This window comes from Sebastes umbrosus, chromosome 8, assembly GCF_015220745.1.
Source record: "Sebastes umbrosus isolate fSebUmb1 chromosome 8, fSebUmb1.pri, whole genome shotgun sequence".
NCBI lineage: Eukaryota > Metazoa > Chordata > Actinopteri > Perciformes > Sebastidae > Sebastes > Sebastes umbrosus.
Genome location: NC_051276.1, coordinates 4,746,970 through 4,769,990, shown reverse-complemented (window position 1 = coordinate 4,769,990; position 23,021 = coordinate 4,746,970). Strand labels below are relative to the sequence as shown.

General features: G+C 39.4%; 2 protein-coding genes across 17 annotated transcripts in view; both read left to right on the top strand.

The window, feature by feature from the left end:
• arvcfb (ARVCF delta catenin family member b) overlaps positions 1-6,164 on the top strand; it is a 302,038-nt gene extending 295,874 nt beyond the window's left edge. For all 16 annotated transcript variants that reach the window (XM_037778804.1, XM_037778802.1, XM_037778805.1 and 13 more), the window contains one exon: positions 3,165-6,164. Coding sequence is in view for 2 of the 16 variants with exons in the window: in XM_037778813.1 (XP_037634741.1) it covers positions 3,165-3,170 (6 nt within the window). In the remaining 14 variants the exon portion in view is untranslated. The remainder of the gene's footprint in view (positions 1-3,164) is intronic.
• A 1,068-nt stretch (positions 6,165-7,232) lies between these two features.
• The window catches only part of txnrd2.2 (thioredoxin reductase 2, tandem duplicate 2), a 34,663-nt gene continuing 18,874 nt past the window's right edge, over positions 7,233-23,021 (top strand). The window contains exons 1-11 of the mRNA XM_037778604.1: positions 7,233-7,385; positions 9,218-9,283; positions 9,391-9,447; positions 9,565-9,709; positions 10,309-10,383; positions 12,453-12,531; positions 14,662-14,724; positions 15,013-15,083; positions 21,097-21,116; positions 21,995-22,086; positions 22,190-22,364. Of these exons, the coding sequence (XP_037634532.1) occupies positions 7,310-7,385; positions 9,218-9,283; positions 9,391-9,447; positions 9,565-9,709; positions 10,309-10,383; positions 12,453-12,531; positions 14,662-14,724; positions 15,013-15,083; positions 21,097-21,116; positions 21,995-22,086; positions 22,190-22,364 (919 nt within the window). The 5' untranslated portion in view covers positions 7,233-7,309. The remainder of the gene's footprint in view (positions 7,386-9,217; positions 9,284-9,390; positions 9,448-9,564; positions 9,710-10,308; positions 10,384-12,452; positions 12,532-14,661; positions 14,725-15,012; positions 15,084-21,096; positions 21,117-21,994; positions 22,087-22,189; positions 22,365-23,021) is intronic.

Here is a 23,021-nt window from a genome sequence, read left to right as displayed (position 1 = left end):
ACTTAAAACATCTTCACAAAACATGATCCATTGATGATAATATATTATTACTCAGTTACCTTAACTATTCTGTTACTGTAATGCCTATTTCTCACCTCAAATGTTTTCAGGAACGTCTTGTAGTGTACTGTTTAGCTGTAAAATGAGAACGTTTGCTCCGGCTGGTGGACGGTGCTTGGTATTACCTCAACTTGATCTCAACATGGAGGCTGGGTCACAAACTTTCTCATTTTACAGCTAAACAGTACACTACAAGATGATTCTGAAGACATTTTATGAGAGAAATAGGCATTACAGTAACAGAATATTGGTTCATATTTGATCAGCGCTGTCTAGTTTGACCGTTTGATCGGAGTTTGCGAGTGATTGACAGCTGCTCAAAGACTGCCAGGCTCCAGCTCGGCTCTGACTGGTTGTTTTCCTCCGGTCTGTGAAATCTTGCAGATGCCATTAGGAGCACCGGAGGACACGGAGGAACATTATTTTTGCTTTTATTCATGCTCTACTGTCATGATATAGTGACCGTTTTAAAAAAATAACCTGCCTACTCCAGCTTTAATGCATCCTATACTGTAGTTATTTTACTACTGGAACATCCAAATTTTGCCACACAAGGTGATCAACAAGTTATTGTAAAAAAACAACCTGTGTAATACCCGCAGAAAGTAGACAAGGCTTTGGTCTCTGTTTACAATTCAGCAACACCTCTCTGATTGAAAGCTTCAATCACTGAAATTGGTGGCAAATGATGAAGGAGAATCATTCTTCTGCACTTCAGAAGGATCATCCAGGACTCGGGGACTCAGTTATCCCTTAATGAACAGCAGTAGGGAGAAAGAAAACACACACACACATACACACACACATACATAATCTCTTCTGGGCTACATTTGATTCGAAGATAACTTAAGATAAATAATTCATGTAAGTTGATGATGGAACACATATAATGTGCGCCGCAGACACAGATTCACACATTATAAACTCACACATAATATGTCCAAGGCAGAGATGTAATGAAGGGTGAGCTCATATCAATTCAGTTTACATGCATTATAAAGTCTGAAGTAGATTTGAATATTTTGTGTTAACATTCACGGTAGAAATGATTGAGAAGTGTGTGTCATATGTGACTTAAGGCTGGCCCACACTAAAAGATTTTTCAAAACCACACATAACGCCATGTTTCGTTAAATTTATCAGTTTTGTTCCTATAATGTGTGGAGAGCAACGATTTGGCCAAAACAGCACACACTAACAGATTCCATTCATGAATAACAAGAGTCCCGACTAAAAAAAAATCACTTAACATCCGAGTTAACACTTGACTATGATTTGCCCCAAACTGCATGTGATTATCATAAAGTGGGCATGTCTGTAAAGGGGAGACTCGTGGGTACCCAGAGAACCCATTTACATTCACATATCTTGAGGTCAGAGGTCAAGCGACCCCTTTGAAAATGGCCATGCCTGTTTGACATGACATGGTTGGTACCAGTGGATTCCTTCATATGATACTAGTATCTTCACTCTAGCTTTAAGACTGAGCCCGCTACAACCTAAAAATCGCAGGTAATGCATTAATGCGTTAAAGAAATTAGCGGCGTTAAAACAAATTTGCGTTAACGCGTTATTATCGCGTTAACTTTGACAGCCTTCATTTTTTTTCATGTTCATTCATCTCAACTGTGAGGCAACAGTTTGTTACACAAGTCACAAGGAAAGAAATCTAAATCAGTAATGCCCTTCAACCTGCACTTGTTTTATTAACGGTGCGTTAGTGACTGTTTGCCTTAACGGTGTTTGACTGAATTCCCAAACTGACCCACTATTTAATGTCGCACTTAAATGACTTTTGCAAAGCTGCAAGCTGATCTGGGTGAGCTTCAGTCGTTGTCATTACTCTATCAGCAGCATGTATCTCCTCTCTCCGCCTTCCTCCTCACCTCTTCTCGTCAGAACTCTCTGTCTTCCTCATCGTCATCTTCTTATCTCTTTGTCAGTGGCCATCCGTTCAGTGCTTTCATCTCCATCCATTGCATATTGCATTATCAAAGGAAATACTTCACAGAGATTCTTTATAGATACAGTGGTATGATTTGTGGTATTCATTGTCATTTTATCACTGTGGTAGAAAAAAAAAAACATGTTAAAGGTAATAAGAATGAACCATCAGGTAAGTCATTTCCACTTCACTGAGCACATGCAGGATTTCATCCAGCACATGAAACATCTGTTTTGCTGTCTCTTGCCTCCATTTGCCATTTGGACCAACATGATTGAAGCATTTGTTGACAGTGATGTCATTTGTCAAATACTGTGATAATACCAACTGATTTCGTCTTGCTGGAGCACAACTGGAGAGTTTCACTCTAAATTCACATCCATTGATGGCAAAATGTGGTTCCTTCCTGCTCTAAAAAAGTATGAAATGTTGAAGGAAGAGGCTGGTGATAGGCAAATTTTTTCGTATTGTCAACAAATCCCATGAAAAGACCAAAACCCTTGGTGTAGCCAAAGCCTGATATATCTTATTCCTCTGTTCCACAGAGGTCCACGAGCACGCCAATTTTTTGTTAAGCCAACATATTCTCACTCCCAACTCGTCAAATACCGCTGCTTGGCAAGTACCCCTCGGCATCGGAGACCGACGCACGGGGTACCCCTGTTACGTTACTTTTGCACGGTCCAGGGACGGAGCGTTAATATACGCTCGTTACATGCATAGTGTCCTTTCAAAATAAACTTCCGATTTCACATGAAGTTAGGTTTAGGCAACAGAAGATGTAAAAAACACTTTTAACATACCTCACACCACAGGAATATCTGGAAAGATCATCTTTAGAACCATCCAAAAATCAGGCTTTTCTGACGATCATCGGGAGGGGGGAATCGGGGCAAAAATTAGCTTGATTCTCGTGTAGTGTGAACCCGGCATAACTCATTGTTGGTTTTGGTCTTTAAATGGAGTTTGTTGACAGTAAGAAAAGCAATTACTAATGGCAGCTTATCCTTTAAATTGCTGTATAGTATTTACGTTATTTGTCACGATGGATGTAATTTTTTGCAGTGTAGCATTTTGGACTGAAACTCTCCATTAATTATGATTTCAAACTGTATGAGTGGTTCTTCTAATAGTTTTCTCTCTTGTCCACGTGCTCCAGGCTTAAAGTAACAACACCCAGCTAGAGGAGGATCTCTCATATCATCACTGCCATTTCACATGGAGCTCATCTTTGGAGTTGGACTTTGTACAGAAAAGAGGATTTAAAAAGAAAAAAATAATGATCGCAACAGCAACTACCCAGCAGCAGCCAGCATTCTCATGCTTTTCAGAAAAAGAAAAAAAAAAAAGAATAAAAAGTGACTACTCCTACTACTTTCTCATATCTACATTCCCACTGGACATCATGTGAATTTTACAGTGTTGACTCTTGTTGAGCTCTACCGGTGACAAGAAACGGACAGAGGCCGGTGCTGATGAAGGAACGAACGTATGAAGGGCGAACAAAGTGAGGTGAAGGAAGTGAATGGAAAAGGAATGTGTGTCGGAAGGAAACCTGCGGGAGAAGAAATGTGAAATGTTTTCATTTCAGTTTTTCACATCTGGAAGAAGTTCGTGCCTCAATTTTGTTGGTTTTGGAGAATTTTACTTTCAGTTTGTTGTCAGGCTTTGGTGTTTTGATGTGAACAGGTATGGGACTGGTGTGTTTGAAGGCAACGGAATGTTTGTTTTCAGATTGGCGGGATGGACAAGAGAAAGGAAAGACCGACCCTGAGAAGAGCTGTAGCATAGTGGCTAAACATGTACACCCAGCAGTCTGCTCTCATAGACTTACAATCCATTTGGTTCACTGTGTTTATTTAAAAAAAAAGTGCACTGAGATGCTTTGAAATCAAAAGTGGTTAACATTTATAAAGTGAGGAGTCTGCAAGTTGTGGTCTGGAGAAAAGGAAAGTGACATAGTGTGTAGATGGAGGAGCAGTTTCTGTTCACACTGCATCGCAAAAGTAAGCTAAAACGGAAACAAACTGTTTCTGTTTCATCGCGGTCAACACGTTGACCCTCACTCACGAAGCCGTGGTTACTCGCGTAACCACTCAAGTTGTGTAGCGACGCAGTTTCATGAGTTTCCTGGCTGGTTGCTCTTTGTCAATGATGTGTATTAAAGAGGATATAAGGCATTTTGTTTATAAATGATTTGTGTTTTTTGAAAAGAGAGGCGAGAAGATTGTTCTCTTGTTGAAAGGATAGATCTAAAAGCATTTTTTTTATTTTTGTTGGGTTTTATATAAATGTATATTAGGGTCAAAAGGAGAAAAAAATGGAAAAATGAAGGAGAGAAAAAAAAAAAAATTACCGACTTCTTAGTTGTATATTAATATCACATTGTTTGGAAAGCACATCTCATTTGATAAAGGCTCACCATGTTTGTAAACGAGAAATAACCACGTAACTTAAATGTGTGTCAAATATTGTCGAGTTACGCCGGCGATCACCTATTTATATTTTGTATTTGTCAAAAAAAAGTTACAGAAAAAAGTTTATCTGCAGTGTTCTTTCTAAAGGCGATGAAGTACACGTTGTCTGACAGAACCAGACACTCTTTAGGGGTCAAAGGTCAGACTAACGGAACAGACAAGAGACGGCAGTGTTAATAAAAGTTCCTTAACTTTTCATCCCGATGCATTCAGACCAAGTTAACCCCGAACCCTCCTTCACTGGTGCATCTTAAAGAGAAATATTCAGTCGTGAGCATGAAGAAAAACTGTACAGATGTTTATATTCTATTCTTTCCAAGTGCCAGTTTTTTGTGGTGTCATTTGGATATTAACTAATTCATTCATGTGCAAGGAGAGCGTGCGGGAGGGGGAAAGCGGATCTGGATGTTCGAGGCGAAATAAAAGAGTTGCATCACACTGTACAAAAACAAAACATCAAGTATGGTCATATAGTATATATTTTTACAACGTTTTACGGTTGGCAGTTGAGATGAAGAAAAGCAGAGAGGTACAGAATCATATTGCCATTTTTCTCTTGGCTCGGTGAGGCTGAACACTAAACCGATGTGTGCAGTCTCCTTTAGTCTGTCAGTGAGACAGAAAGAGAAACCCAAGTTGGTATCACTCACGCGTCATCAAGGCGAATGGCATGTGCCTGCATTGAAGTCTGATTTTTCTTTGTGGCGTATGTGACTTTATAAAGCTTGCATATTTTACACAGTGTTTACAAAGATGTATGTTGTGGTAAAAATCAATAAACTACAAAAAAAAACTTACTGTATAAATTTTAATTTCAGAGGTTAAAAAACAAAGTTATAATACCCAGCATCCCTTTCGTGTGTCCTCAGAAGTGTGTGCTTTCATTTGGACAATACTGAACCCTTGCAGCAAAGACCCATATGACTGTCTTTTCCTGACTGCACTTCGCAGCACCACAACCAAAGGATCTGGAGTTGTATTCACATGCATTCGTAAAAAAGGGGGGTTTTGGTTTTGTGGATGTACGTTGTACATTTTACAAAATAAAGAGCCAAGTAACTGTGCTGTAAAAGAAATGCAGGACACGGACACACATCGAATCAAACGAACCTACCTGTGTAGATATAACTGATTCAAGACCGTCAAAATAAAGTAACTGTACTACTCTGTAGCAGATGTGTTTGTACCTATCATGTGCCTTAACCTTTTCCATGGTAGATAAAGATAAGTGTGTTTTATATAACTTTATTCCTCCCTTTCAACTGTCATCTCTTCATTCTTTCTGTTCACCTTTTGCCCCATTCGCCTCCTGTGTCACCCTCCCTCCCTTTTTCCTCCACTCAACTCACTCATTCATTCATCCTACACTCCCCCACCCCCACCCAACCGTCCCCCCCCCAACCCCAAGTAGTATAGACTGTTGGTGGGTTTCTGCCTTGTATTACATTGTATTATAAACTTTTAAAAAGATAGTCATTCAAATAATGGTTTTGATTTTCCTAGAGGAGTAAAGTTGTTAATGCTTTCGTAGCGAGCAGAAGCGATTCCACAGTGACAGAATGTATTATGTTAATTTTACTAATACCCAGAGGCAAATATTACGCTTGTTAAACATAACGGAAAAATACTGGTTTGTAGAGTATCAATTTGGTGTGTTTTCAATAAATCATGCCTGGAAAGAAGGTGATGCTCGACTCTGTGTCTTATTTTCTATCACATTATTATTTTCCAAGGTCTAAAGGCCCAGACACATCGACCCAATATCAAAGAACTAGCAGCGATGAAGGCCGACTGTTGAGTCGCCTCACGTCACCTGTGTCTTGGCCAAAAAGTTGTACACGCACACACCGCAAAGACTACAGCAGGCAGTTCTGCTCTGATTGGTTGTTTTCCTCCAGTCTGTGAAATCTTACAGATGCCATTAGGAGCACCAGAGGACACCAGAGGACACAGAGGAACATGATTTTTTTCAGATTAGCTGTCTCATGCACTACTGTCAGGATATAGTGACCATTTTGTAAAAATAACTTTTTTAAATCATATTTGCTCCATTTCTACCCATTGCAGCTTTAACGTGTGTGTTTGGCTGTTATTTGTCTCTAATGTGAACGCATGTCAGAAAATGATTTGATTTGCAATTTCACTTTGTAAGTCACAGAGGAATGGCTTCAGACAACAGGCAGAAAAGGAGGAAAAAGCAAGGAAGGATACTGCGAAGTGAAGACGGGAGCTATTTATTTACAGACTATAAACCATTCAAATCACCTTTTACAACTACTGCAGGGACTGCAGCTGGAAATGAGCCAAAAGACAGAAATGTTTATTAATGTGCACTCACTTACACTCAATTACAGTGGTACATTTAGAACACAAACACAACGTTACACATCTAAACACAAATGCAAGAGATATTGTGCTCCTGTATATTGTTCAGGAATGACCCTTTCAAGTTAGATTTACTAATAAATTATATAAGATCTAAGGAGCTTATATAATTAAAAGTACTAATACCAAGACTTTTTTTTAATCAAATAAAGTATTTAAATAAAAATACAACCATGTATTTCTTAACCACTTGAATTGTGTTTTTTACATGAATAATGGGACATATACCATGTACATAAATACTTGTCATTAAATCTCAGGATTACATTATATTTATTGACATTTTCATTTTTTTATTCAATATGAACAAATATATTAGTTATGGGAAGATCTTATTGGACAGGCCAATGACACATTTTGAGTGGACTGTGTAGGACCTATTTCTTTTCAGGCAGATCTCTAGGCAGCACACAGCCGGCCGGGGTCCTTTCATAACAACAACATGGCAGCCCTGTGCAGGAGCAGACACCGGTGGAGAAGGACTCAATGTTTACACGTTTTAACAAGAAACCTGACAGGTAACCTTACATGTTGTTCACGTGTGTATGTTCGTGTAGAGACGGAGCACGGAGCGGGCTCAGGTTAAAACATGGAGGTTGTTTCTGTCAGCACACAGAGAGGTTACAAACCACTGATGTAACTGTGAGTAACTCTCTGGAGGACCTGATGGTCATCTTGATCCTGTTCATTCATTAGTAGTGTAACTTCACCTGCTGTCCTCAGACACACACACCAGCTCCATCCTCGTGAGACTAGCTTTGATAACGTTTAACTGTACTTGGTTTAATGGCTGTTAAGCTGGTTAATGAGCAGCTTCTAGCTGGAGAAACACACCTGTCACAACACCTTGGTCATGTTCTGTGCTTAAACTTGCATTACTAAATAAGACAGACCTTTATAAAGTTGTGTTGATGAGCTGCTGTTGACATGTTGTCCTACCGGTGTACAAGTTAAATAGCCAGATGTTTGGATGGTGTAGTTAAAGTGCCCATCTCACCAGACTCTGGTAACCTTAAATAACCTTCCTTCTTGATATATAAAGTTAGACACTAGCTGGCATCAGCTCACTTCATGATGTCTCTCAGCTCAGTCACCAGCGGTGGAGAGTAGTAGCATGACTAAGTACGTTTCTTCAGAGCCTACGCATTTAAGGTGGCCTACTGGTACTTGAGTATATACTTCTACTCAACTACATCTCAGAGGCAAATGTTGTACTTATCACTCCACTACATTTATCTGACAGCTGTAGTTAGTTACTTTTCAGATTCTATACAAACTATAATCAATAAATATATTATGATGATATTAGCCTATATCAGTAAGGCTTTATTGGTCCCACCCAGGGGAAATTGTCAAGCTACCCAGTAGTAGGTGAAGTGATATATAAAATACATACAGATAAATTAAAATTAGATTTATGATGGTGTAGTTTAATGTGCCCATCTCACAGACTCTGGTAACGACACAGTAACCTTAAATGCCTTAGATAACCTTCCTTCCTGATCTGTAATGTTAGAAACGAGCTCGCATTAGCTCACTTCATGGCGTTACTCAACTCAGTCACCAGTGGTGGAGAGCAGCCTCACTAAGTACAGTTCTTAGGTAGCCTACACATTCGAGGTGGCCTATTTGTACTTTACTTGAGTATATACTGTACTTCTACTCAACTACATCCCAGAGGCAAAAACAGACTACATCTGGTTTTCAAAATAATGTGTTAACAAAGGGAACTGTATATACAAAATATCTTTATGGAAATAAAATGTATTGGATTATATTCACCAGAAATATAAACCATTACATGTCCCTTATAAATTAAAAATACATTTGTGAGGGAAATGTTATTCTAAAAAATAATAAATAATGCCTGACAATGACTGATATATTTGACTTCAGGACATCTCTGACTACATACATGCTGAAAATTGATACATTTTAACTGTATCAATTTACATATTTTCTAAAGTAAAGGTCCCTAGAAGTGTATGATTCAACTTTTTTCCATGATTCTTGTGTTAAAAAAGTTAACAAAATTCGCAATAAATCGTAATATCGAATTATAATACTTAAAAATCGCAATACATATTGAATCGGCACCCAAGTATTGTGATAGTATCGAATTGGGAGATACAGTAGGTGTATCGTCCCAGCCCTAATAGGCATAGTTGCTTTCTAACTTGCTAAAAAGGCTCTGTCTCCCCTTCCCAACTGACCCCGCTCTCCCCTATTGTGTGTGTGTGTGTGTACATACAGTATATGTGAGGTAAATGCAAAACTAATAGGTCCATAATCATACTATTTACATCAATGCTACTGTTTCTACTATTCATCATCCAATATGCTCGTACAGGGAAGTACGACTATGACCTGGTGGTTGTTGGTGGTGGTTCAGGAGGCCTTGCTTGCTCCAAAGAAGGTGAGATGATCTTTTGAAGTGCCTGTTATTCCTTAATGTTTTGGCATCTATGCTTTGCACAGTGATGTATTTCTAATAATATACTGACGATACATCCATGTTTACAGCCGCTCAGCTGGGACAGAAAGTTGCTGTTCTAGATTATGTGGAGCCATCTGTTAAAGGTAAAATACTTTTTTTCTCAACCTGTTGTGCCAGTTGATTTAAAAAAATGACTATTTGTTGTTTAAAGATTTAAAGACACCGTCGTTAAATTCTTCTTGAAATGCTTTTCCAAACAGGTACCAAGTGGGGTCTCGGTGGTACATGTGTTAATGTCGGCTGCATTCCTAAGAAGCTCATGCACCAGGCTGCTCTACTTGGCACTGCAGTCAAAGATGCTAAGAAGTATGGCTGGCAGATCTCAGGGCCAATCAGCCATGACTGGTAGGTCAATCCAACGTTTTTCATCTACTTAAGGGGAAAGTCTTCTTAATCAATCACAACAGACTGATGCATGTGTATGAGTGGCTAAACAGCACCATCTAGTGGTGTAGTTGCAGTAGGCCAAAGATGCTACTTAAGGTGGGAAAATTATTTTTTTGAATGGCAATGGGGTTGATGCTATTTCTTTGTTTTAAATGATACAGTTTCACTCTGTTCTTGCTCACTTGTATGTATTATTTTTGGATGATTTATTCCAAAAAATATAAACACAATTCATAAGGGAATATGAGCTCATGGGCCAGATAGATGAATCCTTAAAAAATGTCCATAGAAAAGCAGCTGAAAACTGACTGAGAGTAATGCTTTGTTTTCTGATGGGCCAAAGAATTAGCTACAATTTCAGTTTGTCAAATTCAAATTTGAATATAGTGTTTGCACATTATTTCCATTTTGATTCCTATCATGCAACATAGCCAACACATCCAAAGTAACGACTTGTGAACACAGGCACAGTATGAAGCCTTCTTTTTCCCCTGTGTCAGTGTCAGTTTGGTCGAGTCTGTTTAAAGTATAGTAGTTACATCTGGTGTGTTTTCCAGGGAAACCATGGCAGAGGCTGTTCAAAACCACGTCAGGTCCCTGAACTGGGGTCACAGAGTTCAGCTCCAGGACAAGTAAGTGACACCAGCTCTGCTCGCTTTATTCAGACTTATTTATTTCAATGATGATGTTTGTTTTATTTAAATTTAAAGGCAATAATGGAGGAAGAAATGGCCTTATGGAGTTTCAGTGGACAGTTTTTTTGTCCCATTATAGTATAAATGTCTATATATATTTGCGTTATTATTGTGTTATAGCCCTAAACGTTAGGGGTGTCAAAGTTAACGCGATAATAACGCGTTAATGCAAATTCCTTTTAACGAGAGAGCACTAACACAAATTGTAGATTGTAGCAGGCTCAGTTTTGAAGCTAGAGTGAAGATATCATATGAAACTAGAAAACCTAAGGAATCCATTGGTATCAACCATGTCATACTAACTTGTAGGGAAGGAGGCTAAATAACACTACAAACTTGTGAAAAATTATATCATATATAAATACATTATATATAAATATTATTATAAATATTTTTTATGCTAAATGCAGTTTAGTTTCTGGACAATATTTGTCATTGTTTTGTGTTGTTAATTGATTTCCAATAATAAATATATGCACACATTTACATAAAGCGAGCATATTAGCCCACTCCCATGTTGATAAGAGTATTAAATACTTGACAAATCTCCCTTTAAGGTAAATATTGATTGATTAATCGCGATTAACTATGGACAATCATGCGATTAATCGCGATTAAATATTTGAATCGATTGACAGCCCTTATATATGTTTATACCGTATATGTGTGTATATATGAATATATGTATACTGTATGTTCTTTAACGTTTCGCTCATTTGTATGACATGAAATATTGCTGAAGGCTGTACATTTCTGTTGGCACACAGCTGAAGGATTGATAGTCAGCGACCACATGTTGATTGAGTGGCTGGCTGGAGGGCAAACAGGTGTTGTTAACCTCTGCGTGAATGTGCCCAAACTCAACCTCAGATGTTTTCATTCCAGTGAGATAATTAGCTTGGACTCAGCATATTAGTAATGCTTCTAATATTATTTCATTTCCTTTTAATTAACAATTAGCCTCGAGAGAGCAGCAGCAGAGAAGCATTGTTAAGCACAGTGCAAAGCAGTAATTTCACACATGTGGATTCATTACAAATATAATCATGAATGAGGACATATATTAAATAAATGGCCCATTTTAGATTGTTAATAATTCAGTTAGATATTCCTGCAAGCAATAAAGTTAAATTGATGTTAGTAGTTGTTACTTAACAAATTTAAGATAGCAGTAAATAAATCTGTGTGACCAAGAATATCTTTGCATTTTACAAAAGGTATTTTCAAACAAAATAGTTTAAATTAATCTGAAATTCACTCTTTATATTAAATGAAGTGGATTTAAATTAAATGCCATTAATATTAAATTTATCTTCCAACAATAAATTCCAATCAGGTGTTTTCAAAATGCAACATCTACATGGCAAAAGCTTGGCATACTAATATAAAAAATGACAAATAAAAAAACTACAATGTTAATTCTGGCTCTCATCTCTCATCCTCGCCCCCCTGTAAACCAGAAATGTAGCTGTAACACGTTTCTGGTTTGCTTCTTAAATAGGAACCAAAGCCGAATTAATGATAATCCAATGGACTCAAATTGTGTGTTTTCACAAAAAAGTATCAAAATGTCCAAAGATGCTTCTGAAACCACCTGCAGCATAATCCACTTCTCCACTCTTGATCCAGATACTCAGTATATATGATACTGATCCATATAGCTACAATATCTAATCTGCACCCCCATCCTCCTGCTGCTAAAACAACAGTATAATAGCACATCTCCGTGTACTGTGCAGCCTGGTCCGGCCTCTTCTCTGCAAATAAATCATAATTTTGTTGGTGTCTTTTGAGTTGAATTTGAAAAAGTTACATTGCATTTCAGCAGATTAAAAAGATAAACTGTACACAGTATACAGTGGGAATTAGCAGGAAATAAGTGAGAGAAATGGTGATGGGGGGGGGGTTACGAGTAAATTCACAGCAGTTACTGTATGTGATCTGCACTACTACAGTAGGTTAATGCACCACCAGGAGCAACCAGCTGATTATTCTCTGTTTTGCAGGAAGGTTAAGTATCTGAACATGAAAGGAAGTCTGGTGGATGAACACACTGTTAAAGGACTAACTAAAGCAGGGAAAGAGGTGGGCTGCTCATCCATTCATTTATTTATACATTCAGCCAATCCCAAACTGATCTGGATTATTGAGACTACAATCCAAAAAAATGTTTAAATTACTTTGTAAAATATGTTTAATATACTTGTTTCTATGTGCTTGAAGATATGTACGGAAGCCCTGAGAGGCAAGTGAGGGAAACAAATTCTGGTGATCCATTTTATAAGTCTGATCTAAATTGTTATCTCTCCTGTGTTTGTGCCTTTAGAACAGGTGAAAAACCACTGCACCACAACCTGAATTCTAAATAGGACTCCCTAACGGCAAATTAAAGGAACTGTGTGTATCATTTCTGGGAATCAATCTGCAGAAATGGAATATCCATCCATCCATTATCTGTAACCGCTTATCCTGTTCAGGGTCGCGGGGGGGGCTGGAGCCGATCCCAGCTGACATTTGGCGAAGGCGGGGTACACCCTGGACAGGTCGCCAGACTATCACAGGGCTGTCACATAGAGACAGACGACCATTCACGCTCACATTCACACCTACGGGACATTTAGAGTCAACAATTAACCTAAGTTGCATGTCTTTGGACTGTGGGAGGAAGCCGGAGAACCTGGAGAAAACCCACGTTAACACAAGGATAACATGCAAACTCCACATAGAAGGGAGAAATGGAATATAATATTCATAATTATGTGTTAACTTATGTATAATCACCTGAAACTAAGAATCCTTGTGTTTTTGTTAGCTTAGAATGAGCCCTTTATATCTACATAGGCAGCGGGTCCTCTTCACTGAGTCCGCCATTTTGCCAAAGACTGGCTCTAGCGAGATCTTTTCGTGTTTTTACGTTACCTGAAGGCCACTGTAGTTTTTTCGACACGTTTGGAAAGGGAGTGGTGAGCAGAGGGGTATTCAGTTAGTTGCAATCTGCAACCTCACCACAAGATGCCTCTAAATCCTACACACTGTCCCTTTTAAAATACATTGCCAAAAGAAAGACATGACAGAAACGTTACAGAACTTGCTAACATAAAATATATGTACCTTGTTTTTGCTCCAATTTAGAACATGGGGTAGTGGTGCACTTCACCTAACCTGAACCGCCAGACGGTTTGTTACACAGAACCAATCAGAGAAGCCGTCGTTGGAAACTGTGTGGAGAAAGGCAGGCACTTTCAAAAAATACTTGGCAGCGATTGGATGAACCATCTGTCAATCAAATTTGTTGATACTAGTCGGGACTAAAGCGAAACTATATTTTCCATTGAGAAAAGCCTTCAGTGGCGTTCTTTGCTCTTCTTTCAATCTGATAGAACTGATGCTGTAACAGCATCTACGCTAAGCTCTTCAGGAGCCGCCACTGTTGTTTAGAACAGAACAGTCGCCTCTCTTTGTCGTCTCACACACCTAAGCCACGCCTGTATTTGGCAGTAGCTCCTCACAGGACGCAGATTGGTCCGTGCTCTGGCTTGCCGGACACAAATCCCACGATTCTCGCATGATCTCGTGACATTGCGAGAATCCAGCTGCCATGCAAGGTAACGCTTCAGCCTCTTGTGGCCGAAATGAGTATTACAGCAACAAACACACAAAAATGATCCTGACAAAAAAAGGTGAAGGTGTTCACCTGTTCTTAAGTCATAAACACAGGAGAGAAAAGAATTTAGATCAGACTTGTAAAATGGATCACCAAAAAAAAATGTCTCACTTGCCTCTCAGGGCTTCCGTAGGTATTATATATATACAACGTGTAATGTTATTGCATCCTACTGTATGTTTGCATACAGTTCCCTTAAGTAAATATTTAGAATCATTCCGTGTCTTAATACAAATTCAATTTTGCTGTGACTTTGTATTTTTCTTTTCTCATTAGTACATTGTCAAATCAGCATTTAATTAAGTTTTTTCCGTTTCTTTCTGCTTCTTGTTGAATTATTGAATTGAAGTGCAAAATCTAAAATCTAATCTAATTTCAACACCTCCATACTTACTGAGAGTGCTGTTACTTGTTTCAGTGATTTCAAAGAGTTTCCATCATCACCTGAAGGCAGAATACTGTGGAGACCGCTCGCTTTCATTTGACATTTCCTTGTTTTTTGAAGGATATGTACAAAAGCTATGACTTCATTTCCTCCCTCTGTCACACAGATGATCCTGACTGCCAAGAACATTGTGATCGCCACAGGTGGACGGCCCAATTACCCTACAAATGTAAGTAGCATTGCTGTCGTCATCTCCACCACTAACATGTTTTCTTTTTCTCTGCCAGCATGTGTTGTTTGGTTGATTGGTTACCAGGAAGACAAAACACATGAGAAAGAGATGCCAAAACCACTGAAGTGAAGTAGAATGTGGTTTGGAAGCATTACACTATGGCACTAATACTGTACAAGACTTAACACACGAAAGATGTGAGGTTTTAGAGAGCAAACTGTTTGTTTTGCTGATAGTTGGTTGATAGGTGGATAGTTCTGCTCACGGCTTTGACTCTTGTTACAGATCCCAGGAGCAATGGAGCACGGCATCACCAGTGACGACATCTTCTGGCTGAAAAAGTCGCCTGGGAAAACGTGAGGACACCCTCCACCTACCTACACATGCACACGCATTAAATTAAATTGTATTGTTAACCCCTTAACACTGCGAGGGGCCGCCAGTGGGTCCGGCAGCTATTCTGTCTTTCAGAGATTGTTGCAGGCTGAGTTTTCATGCTAGATACTGGTATCATATGAAACTAGATAGCCTAAGGAATCCATTGGTAACAGCTAAGTAATGCCAGCTTGTCGGGAGGAATGCTAAGTAACGCTAAGTTAGGCTACATTTTGGCGAGGAAAAACTGGCATGGCGATTTTCAAATGGGTTCCTTGACCTCCAGATATGTGAATGAAAATGTGTTCTAGGGGGACTCACTAGTCTCCCCTTTACAGACATGTCCACTTTATGATAATCATGGGTATCACTGTAAAGCTGCGACTCTTGTGGATTCAAAGAGCCCATTTATATTCATGTGTGATGATGTTAGTCCCCATAGTAGCCATTTCATTGTAGTGAAACCATTTTTTTTTTTTAAACTTGACCTCACTGTAGTGACCTGTGGTGACCTCTAGGATAATCATAGCCTCATGAAACTTTACAGCCACAAACTAAAGACCTAGAGCATTCAGGGGATGGATGGCTTTCCTAGCTAGATTGACAATAAGGGGGTTTCTGAACAGTTTCCAGAACAGAAGTGCTCGCCATCCGAAAAAATTTAATTCTTGCAGAAATCTCCAAATGTCAAATGTTTTTTTGATACCAAATCACAGCATGGCTTTTTCTATGGTGTTCCCCGAGGTCTTGGTGTCTTAATGCGGTGTTTTGGAGGGATTATTGATCATTTTTATCAATTTTCGAGTGGTAAAAAATGGTTAAATTTGTGTAACAAATGGTATCAACCCAAAAATTGCTGCAACATGTATGGGAATAGCCATCACAAACTTATATCATAATGTTCTACGCTCTTATACACGTTCACAATTTATTTTAATTGATTGATTCATTTATTAATTAATTTGTATTTCTTATTAATGAACAATTTGAGCTGCATCTCAAATTAATCTACTATAATTATTCTAATATACTGCTGACTTTTTATCTCCCCCTGAACATCCCCTGTCCCCCATCCCTGCCCCTCTAAAAAAAAGAGGGTGGAATGGGAAGGGCAGATATTACCCAGTCAGCGCCCACTACATCTGATTATATGCTGTGATGATGGTTTACATGCAGTGTTAACTATGCCACAATACTGAAAGTAAAATGTATTTTTTTCTTTTTCTTTTTCTTACATGAAAACTGTCTAGATTAAAGACAGTGAACATCAGTGCAAATATTTTGCAATTTATATTTTGATATCACCCTCGAATGCATTTTAGTATGTGTTGTTGGCATCATTCTTTATACAATGAGCTACGAAGGGAAACAGAACCTCTGCAGCATTAATGCCTTGCTTTAACTCACTACCTCGTTCGCTGTCACGCACTGTAATCATTCATCGGTGACACAGAGTTTGTTTTTCTCCCTTCCTGTCAGCCTGTCTTCGCCTCATGATTCCGATTAGCGGCGTGCATCCTGACCTTTACGGAACAAGCCCTTTAATCCAGCCATTTAGCCCCTGTCATCACCTGGTTAATTGGTCTTTCCCTGACGTTTCCTCTTGGCGCAACGCACAGACGGTGACTAGTGGTTGTGGTATACCTGGCTTGTGGTTGTTGTTTGCTTCGCGGTGACAGATGAGCGGAAATAACTATTCTGATATCAAAGCTTCACATGTATCTGTCTGCACCTGGGGCAGTTTTTAATTGCTTTTAATTATATTCTTTTTAAATGCAGATTTTAGTTTGTTTTGACTGATGGTTAGTGATTGTGTTTTAATGGGGAAGCAGCACTTTATTAAATGTTTGATCTTTTTTAGGACCATCAGTTCCTTCTATAATCTAAAATGTAGTATTTGTTATGTAATATGTATGCTATTCAGCTTTTTAACCACTTGGTGGCAATACAAAATCATTCATAGTCAACAAATTAACATGAGTGCACTGTAATAATTGCCACTGTAGCATTCACTCACTCAACAAAACACCCTTGTATATGAAGCAGAATTATCCACTCGAGCTCAGGAAGTCCTTTGATGTACGAGTGTGATGGTTAGTGGAATCCTCTAGCTGTGGGTTAGCATTAGCTTCCTCTATAAGGGTAAACCACACACTCTGGCTAGAGCTGGAGATGTTGCTGTGCTACAGAGCTTTCAGCTGTGCAGGTGAGGTCCTAGAGGTTGTTTGTGCCGGCGGGGCCGGTGTAGGAGGGGGGTACAGGCGAGTGATTGGTGTCTAATGGGTCTTTGAACACACACACACACCTGAGTGACAGATTTTGGCCTCGGGACCCGGAGCCCAGAGCTGGGCAGCCATCATCATGATATCAGGAGAAAGCAGTGAGCGCGTGCCAGCAGGACTGTGATACTGGTCTAGGGATAGGCCAGTACTTGAATGAGGGTTTGTGTTGTGGGTCTAACTCGTAGCTGCGTTGTATATAGTGGACGAAAGGACCACGCTTCACTTGCTGAATATCTTTCAGCAGTTTATTGCAAAGCACCACAGATGGCTGCAGCATATAACATCCCAGCTATTGTAGAGAAACAAAACATTCACAGGGTCATACATGCACTCGTGTGCCTGAGTAATCCCATGAACAGCATAACAAAATGTCCCACTGCTAGCCAACGTGGTCTCAACAGAACACTCTAGCATTACAAGCTACACTGCAGCCCTGGCTTCCACACACATACCTCTCTCCTAATGGGCAGCTTAATGCATCGAAATACATCAAAATTCAGGTGTGAGATGTAAAAATATATCTATACATTTGCCTGACAATTGTTTAATCGATTAAAATATTTAATTGCGATTAATCACACAATTTTTATCTGTTCAAAATGTACCTTAAAGAGAGATTTGGAAATTATTTAATACTCTTATCAACATGGGAGTGGGCCAATATGCTTTCTCTATGCAAATGTGTATATATTTATTATTGGAAATCAATTAATAACACAAAACAATGACAAATATTGTCCAGAAACCCTCACAGGTACTGCATTTAGCATAAAAAAATATGCTCAAATCATAACTTGGCAAACTGCAGCCCAACAGGCAACAACAGCTGTTGGTGTGTCAGTGTGCTGACTTGACTATGACTTGCCCCCAAACTGTATGTGATTATCATAAAGTGGGCATGTCTGTAAAGAGGAGACTCGTGGGTACCCATAGAACCCATTTTCATTCACATATCTTGAGGTCAGAGGTCAAGGGACCCCTTTGAATACGGCTATGCCAGTTGTTCCTCGCCAAAATTTTGTGTCAATTTGGAGCGTTATTTCACCTCCTTCACGACAAGGTTTTCTGGTTTCACATGCCTGCAGTATGTTCACTCTAGCTTTAAAACCGAGCCTACTACAACCTCCAAAAGATTGATTTGCGTTAATGCGTTAAAGAAATTAGTGGCGTTAAAAACTAATTTGCGTTAATAATTATCGCATTACTTTGACAGCCCTACTGAAAACCAAAACGGTGACTTAAATATGTGTGTGAACTGAAATGCCTTCAGCAACGTTAGATAAAAGTATCTAAGTGTTGGACTCACATCAAGCCTTTGCAACAAAACCACCAACATTCCAGACAGATACACAGGAGGAGTGTTTATCTGTGTTGGGGCTTCTGAAGAACTACCCAAGGTTAACAGGCGTTGTGGGTTCAGTGGAGCCTTGGCTTGAGCTCCCAACCACATACTACCACTCCACCATCAGGAGCCAAACCTCAGGACTTTTATCACGTTTCTGTTTGTTGTGTGTTGGGAGTCCAGTGTTGTATGAAACATTAACCACAAATATGGACTAGACAGCTTCGCTCTTTCTCACATTCACAGTGGCTCCCTTTATCAGACACACTCAAAACTTTGACTGTTACAGTTTGTCTAAAACATAGATGGAAAATCAAAGCAGGGAACAGGGGATGGATGGATGGATGGATGTTGCTACATTTTTGTGCAGCTGACTTACTGTCTTTCCCCACACTTTCAAATCACAATGGTTAAAGCAAGACAGATTCCCCTGAGGCCACCTACAGTGTACATTGTATGCAGATGAACATTATTATAAGATAATATAGGTGGGTGTTTCTGCAACTATGGTCACCTTTGAAAAAAATAAACCTCTATGAATTTAAATTTTAACTACCAGAATATATATATATATATATATATATATATATAAACAGGTACACCAAATTATATATAAGTGTATAGTGGTTAAGATTTTAATTTGTAACATGTTTATTTTTTATGGTTTTAATCACTTGTTACTTACTAAATGTCCTCACGGCAACATTACAATAACGTTCATTTGATACATTTTCCTTTTTTTTTAATTCTGTAATATTTTTAAGGCATTTAAATTCATTTTCATCAAGCTTTGTGCATCATTATAAATACTGATATAAAAACATTTTCTAAAGATAGGGGATTTCATGATTTTCTCCACACCCTGAAAAAGTTAGACCGTAACCCTAGATGTCAGTCTTCATACACACACAAAAAATGTATGTTTTTTATCACAGATATTTCCTTATCGCTAAGAGATTTGACTCTTAGCATCTAAAATACATGAATTCAACAGTAATATTAAATTATTTTTTAAATTTAGTTCAAAATACACAATTACTACGACATATGGTAAGGGCACACAATAAATACCTCAAAAGAATAAGTGATCTTAACCTTGTTTTTCTTGATCCTGAGGGTCGGTCACCTATGTGGGCGGCCCGACCTGTCATCCATGTGCCTACTTGCTAACTTCTGTTTCTATGGGAACTTGACTTGTTTGGTTTTGAAATTTTTTTTACTATGGTATTTGTTCAGTGTATTGTAGTTCGGTAAGAACTCAGAAGTGTGGGACGGGCGCATTTTGATGAAAAAAATCATATAAATAATTAGTAAATAAAATATAATTGTAATATGGTGTAAAGTAATATGTATATGAAATAATTCCATTTGAAATCATTTTATATTATAATTGAATTAGCTCATTTTATGTATCTCAACATTGAGATTGAGACAGAAAACGCCCCATATTTTTTTTCGGAATGTCTGTAGGTGGCCTTTAGTAGCATACATCCGTTTTTATTTCCATGACCAGGCAGCTTGAGAGACTCGTTCAGCTACTCTAAAACCTGCCCCCTAAATGTCACCATTGTTGAAAGCGGTCAGAAGGATTGTAAAGGATCTACGGCATCATCTTTTAGCTGACGAACGTAGCAGCTGTAGAGACGGCAGAGACCAGTGTACAATGAGGAGGAAGAAGGGCGAGGGGAAAGGAGACAGTGTCTCAGTGATGAAAGTGCAGCATCAAGCTAAAGCTCTTTGCCTAATCTTCTTTAAGCCACTTCACAATACGTGCTAAGTGCAGCTGTGCATTACACAGACACAGAGAGAACGGGCACTGGGGCTTTTAGTGGTTTGTGTTAGCATGGACGAGGGCAGGATGTGCCGCAGGCGGCCCGAGCTGTCAGGTGGAGGGGGGTCTGGGTTGGAGAGGTAAAAACAAGGGGGAGAGAAGGGCCTCATGCGTGCGGGTGACGGGCATCACTCAGCCGGCTGATGTGTGGACTTGAGCCCTGAACATGGCACACCCCATCTGCAGGGATTAGCCTAAACGCTGGCAATTAGTCCTCCTCAACTCTACAGATCTCAGGGCTGGATTAGAAGTGTGATTCACCTGGACCACACACACACACACACACACACACACACACATACACATACACCTTTTACTGTCCCCGTTTTCTACATGTTCTTCACACGTCTTCACCTCCCTCTGAGGTTGTGAAGTTTTGTAATTCATCGCCTCTCTAATTCTAGGATTTTAAAGTAAACATTTTCTACTTTGGACTTGCTTTATTTTATCTGGCAAAAAGTGTGCTGCACAAATGATGAAATGTATTTTTATTGTATTATTAGCTCGGATAACGGCTTCTCTTTATTTGTGTTTTGCAGGCTTGTGGTTGGAGCCAGCTGTATCCTTTGTCTGCCAGAGAGCTTGTAAATGGAGCCACCGTATAAAGTCCATTGGTAATCAGTATAGTAAAGTAATGAACTTAATCAAAACATTGGCACCAGACCAGTTTCAAAAGGTATTTCTGAATAACACTTGTTTTAAACTCATGGAGACATATCTGCAGTGCTACACTGAGACCTTTCAGATTGGTTTCAGTTTGAGATACATTATGTACCGGCCATTTGGTAAACTTCCCCCTTCTTTTTAAGCTACTTTCTTGTTGTCCAAGCGTGTCAGTCTGTATGTGGTTTGGCCACACATCAGGTGCTACTGTAAAGTAGTGACAGAAGAAGCAAATCACCGGCACTCACAGATAAAGGGTCTTTCTTATTTTATTCTGGGCTTTAGAATAAACTAAGAAAGACCCTTTATATGTGCTGTGTCTCAGAGGGTAGAGCAGGTCGTCCACCAATCGGAAGGTCGGTGGTTCGATCCCCGGCTGCTCCGGGTCACATGTCGATGTGTCCTTGAGCAAGACACTTAACCCCAAATTGCTCCTGAAGGCATAGCCATCGGTGTGTGAATGAGTATTTAGATTAGATCCTGATGGGCAAAGTTGGCACCTTAGCAGCCTCTGCCATCAGTGTGTGAATGTGAGTGTGAATGGCTGAATGCTGACATGTAGTGTAAAGCGCTTTGAGTGGTCGGAAGACTAGAAAAGCGCTATATAAATACAAGTCCATTTACCATTTACCATTTATCTGTAAGTGCTAGTGATTTGTTTCTTCTGTTCTTACTACAACCGGGCAACCAATAGTGTTCCAAGATTTGGAGCTGTGCTTGCCGCTACTTTCTGCTAACGTAAAGTAGTGCAGTCCTCAACCTGGTGTTTCTCAGATGTGGCTCTAGAGTGTGCAGGCTTCCTCACCGGCATGGGCTTGGACACCACAGTGATGGTCCGCAGCATCGCCCTCCGGGGGTTTGATCAGGTATTGCTCCCTGACACTACGAACGGAGTATTCTGCATAATCATGATTTTTTTTTTTTTCTTGTCACGTTTGAAGTTGAATATTCTCTTTTGGTTTTATGCAGCAAATAGCAGGTCTAGTGACCGACTACATGGACGCATATGGGACCAAGTTTGTATGGAAGTGTGTCCCAAAGAGAGTGGACAAACTCTCCTCAGGAGCCCTGCAGGTGACCTGGAGCGACACCCACACGGGCAACGAACACAAGGACACCTACGACTCCGTGTTATGGGCAGTTGGTGAGTGTGTTGCTGTGTGGGTCAAATCCTGAAATCATGATGATAAGGAAGAATGGAATATTTTGGTATTGTGCTTGAGGAACCCTCTCTCACCCCGTCCATGTGGAGGTCACAGGGGTCAGGTTTAAATAGAGTACAGTACAACATCTTGAGGTGGTAGGGGCTCATTGTGTTGCTTCTGGACACTTGAGTAGAGGAGATGACAAAGCTTTAGACTTGAGACTTGAGACTTGGACACGAGTCAGATTTAAGTCACAAACATGAGGGCTCAAGACTTGACCTGTACTGTGCATGATGAAATCCAGGACCAATACAAACTAAATAAGACATTGTCAGACATTTCTTGCATAGCCTCACACCTTGAAGATGACACTATTAACATAGCTTTGAAAGAATGTTCTGATCTGTGTTATTGTATTAAGACTTGCAACTGACTACATATGTTTAAGACTTGTGAATAAGGATGTCAAAGTTAATGCAATAACGCATAAACGCAAATTAGTTTTAATGCCACTAATTTCTTTAACGCATTAACAACTTGTGATTTTTAGGTTGTAGCGGGCTCAGTTTTTTAAACTAGAAAAACCTAAGGAATCCATTGGTACCAACCATGTCGTACTAGCTTGTTTCGAAAGGAGGGTAAGTAATACTACGAAG